Raw genomic sequence first — 1,183 nt, 5'->3', positions numbered from 1 at the left:
TCTCCGGGTGGGAACCGCTGAGGACCGGCCCGTCTCTTGGAGGGGAGATGGAGGCCACCTTTGGATTTCGCCCTCTTCCGGGGGCTTCCTCCTGTGCCTTGGCGGGGGACTCGGGGCTGTGGTGGAGCCCTGGGGTCCCTCGCCTCCACCCCCTCACGTGTGGCAGTTCTTGTTTTGCAGGTGCAGCCGGGTGTGTAGCAACGTTGCTCCACGATGCAGCCATGAACCCTGCCGAAGGTAACGATGGTGCTGGCCTGCCGGGGAGGGGAGGATCAGGGGCTGCCCGGTCCGCTCGGGTCCCCTCTGGGGCACGGAGGGTGCTCTCCTCGTTGCTCGCCTGACCGCAAGGATCCTTTGGGGGCCAGTGGCTGCAGCTCCGGTTAGGGAGCCCGGTGGCTGCCCATTACAGAGGGGGTAGGTAGAAGAGATTAATTCTGGGGAGCGCAGCAAACCCCAGCTTAGGAGGAGCCGGGAGGGCACTAGCCTTTTGCCCAGGGGTTTGGCTTGTGGCAGTTACCTGGAGCAGGAGGGAAGGCAAGGGAGATGCGATCTGTACTGTTGAAGCCATTCCAAGTGTGTGGAAACTGGGCATTGCTGTGGTGAGATCGCAGGGAGATGCGGTACGGTTCTGGGCCTGTGTTCAGGAAGAAAATTAAAAGAATGGGGCACAAAAGGCATGCTAGAGAAGTCGGGAGAAGGGAGGTCTTGTGTTGTGAAATGTCTGGAAGATACTGATTTGTGGAGCTTGGTATGTATGGAAAAGGTAGAGGGAGTTTGTAATTGAAGTCTGTGAACGTGGTGGGAGAAGGGGGAATAACGAGGAAGGGCCAGTCATGAACGTATTTTTTCCTCTTAAAACTGGAGGGCTCGTGACAGCGCAGGCTCCGGCAGACCTGGGCCCAGCAAGGCTCCTGCCTGCCTGCAGCAGGCAGCTGTGTGGCTGGGCTGTTGTCATTCCTTCTCTGGAGCTCGTCTTCTTGCCATGACTGCAGTAGTTTGTAGTCGCATCGTTCTTAGCTTCTTGTGGTCATGTTGGGGTAGGGGGAGGCAGGGCAGCGACAGGCTGCGCTCTGGGCTCCCCTGCCGCGCTCTTGGGTGTGTTGGAGGGGGGGCTGGCGTTCGGTTCTTGCGCCAGAGCGGCTGGGTTTCGGGCACACGCCCCAAAAAATCCCGGCCGGGGGGC

The 1,183-nt window shown here is 59.9% G+C and overlaps 1 protein-coding gene across 1 annotated transcript in view; it reads left to right on the top strand.

The window, feature by feature from the left end:
- The first annotated feature begins 47 nt into the window (after positions 1 to 47).
- Positions 48 to 1,183, top strand: part of SLC25A28 (solute carrier family 25 (mitochondrial iron transporter), member 28) — a 2,777-nt gene continuing 1,641 nt past the window's right edge. The window contains exon 1 of the mRNA XM_009323251.1: positions 48 to 237. Within this exon, the coding sequence (XP_009321526.1) occupies positions 48 to 237 (190 nt within the window). The remainder of the gene's footprint in view (positions 238 to 1,183) is intronic.

This window comes from Pygoscelis adeliae, unplaced genomic scaffold (genome assembly GCF_000699105.1).
Source record: "Pygoscelis adeliae isolate BGI_AS28 unplaced genomic scaffold, ASM69910v1 Scaffold294, whole genome shotgun sequence".
Lineage (NCBI taxonomy): Eukaryota > Metazoa > Chordata > Aves > Sphenisciformes > Spheniscidae > Pygoscelis > Pygoscelis adeliae.
Note: the sequence above shows the minus strand (reverse complement) of the source record. Positions and strands in the feature narration are given on the sequence as shown.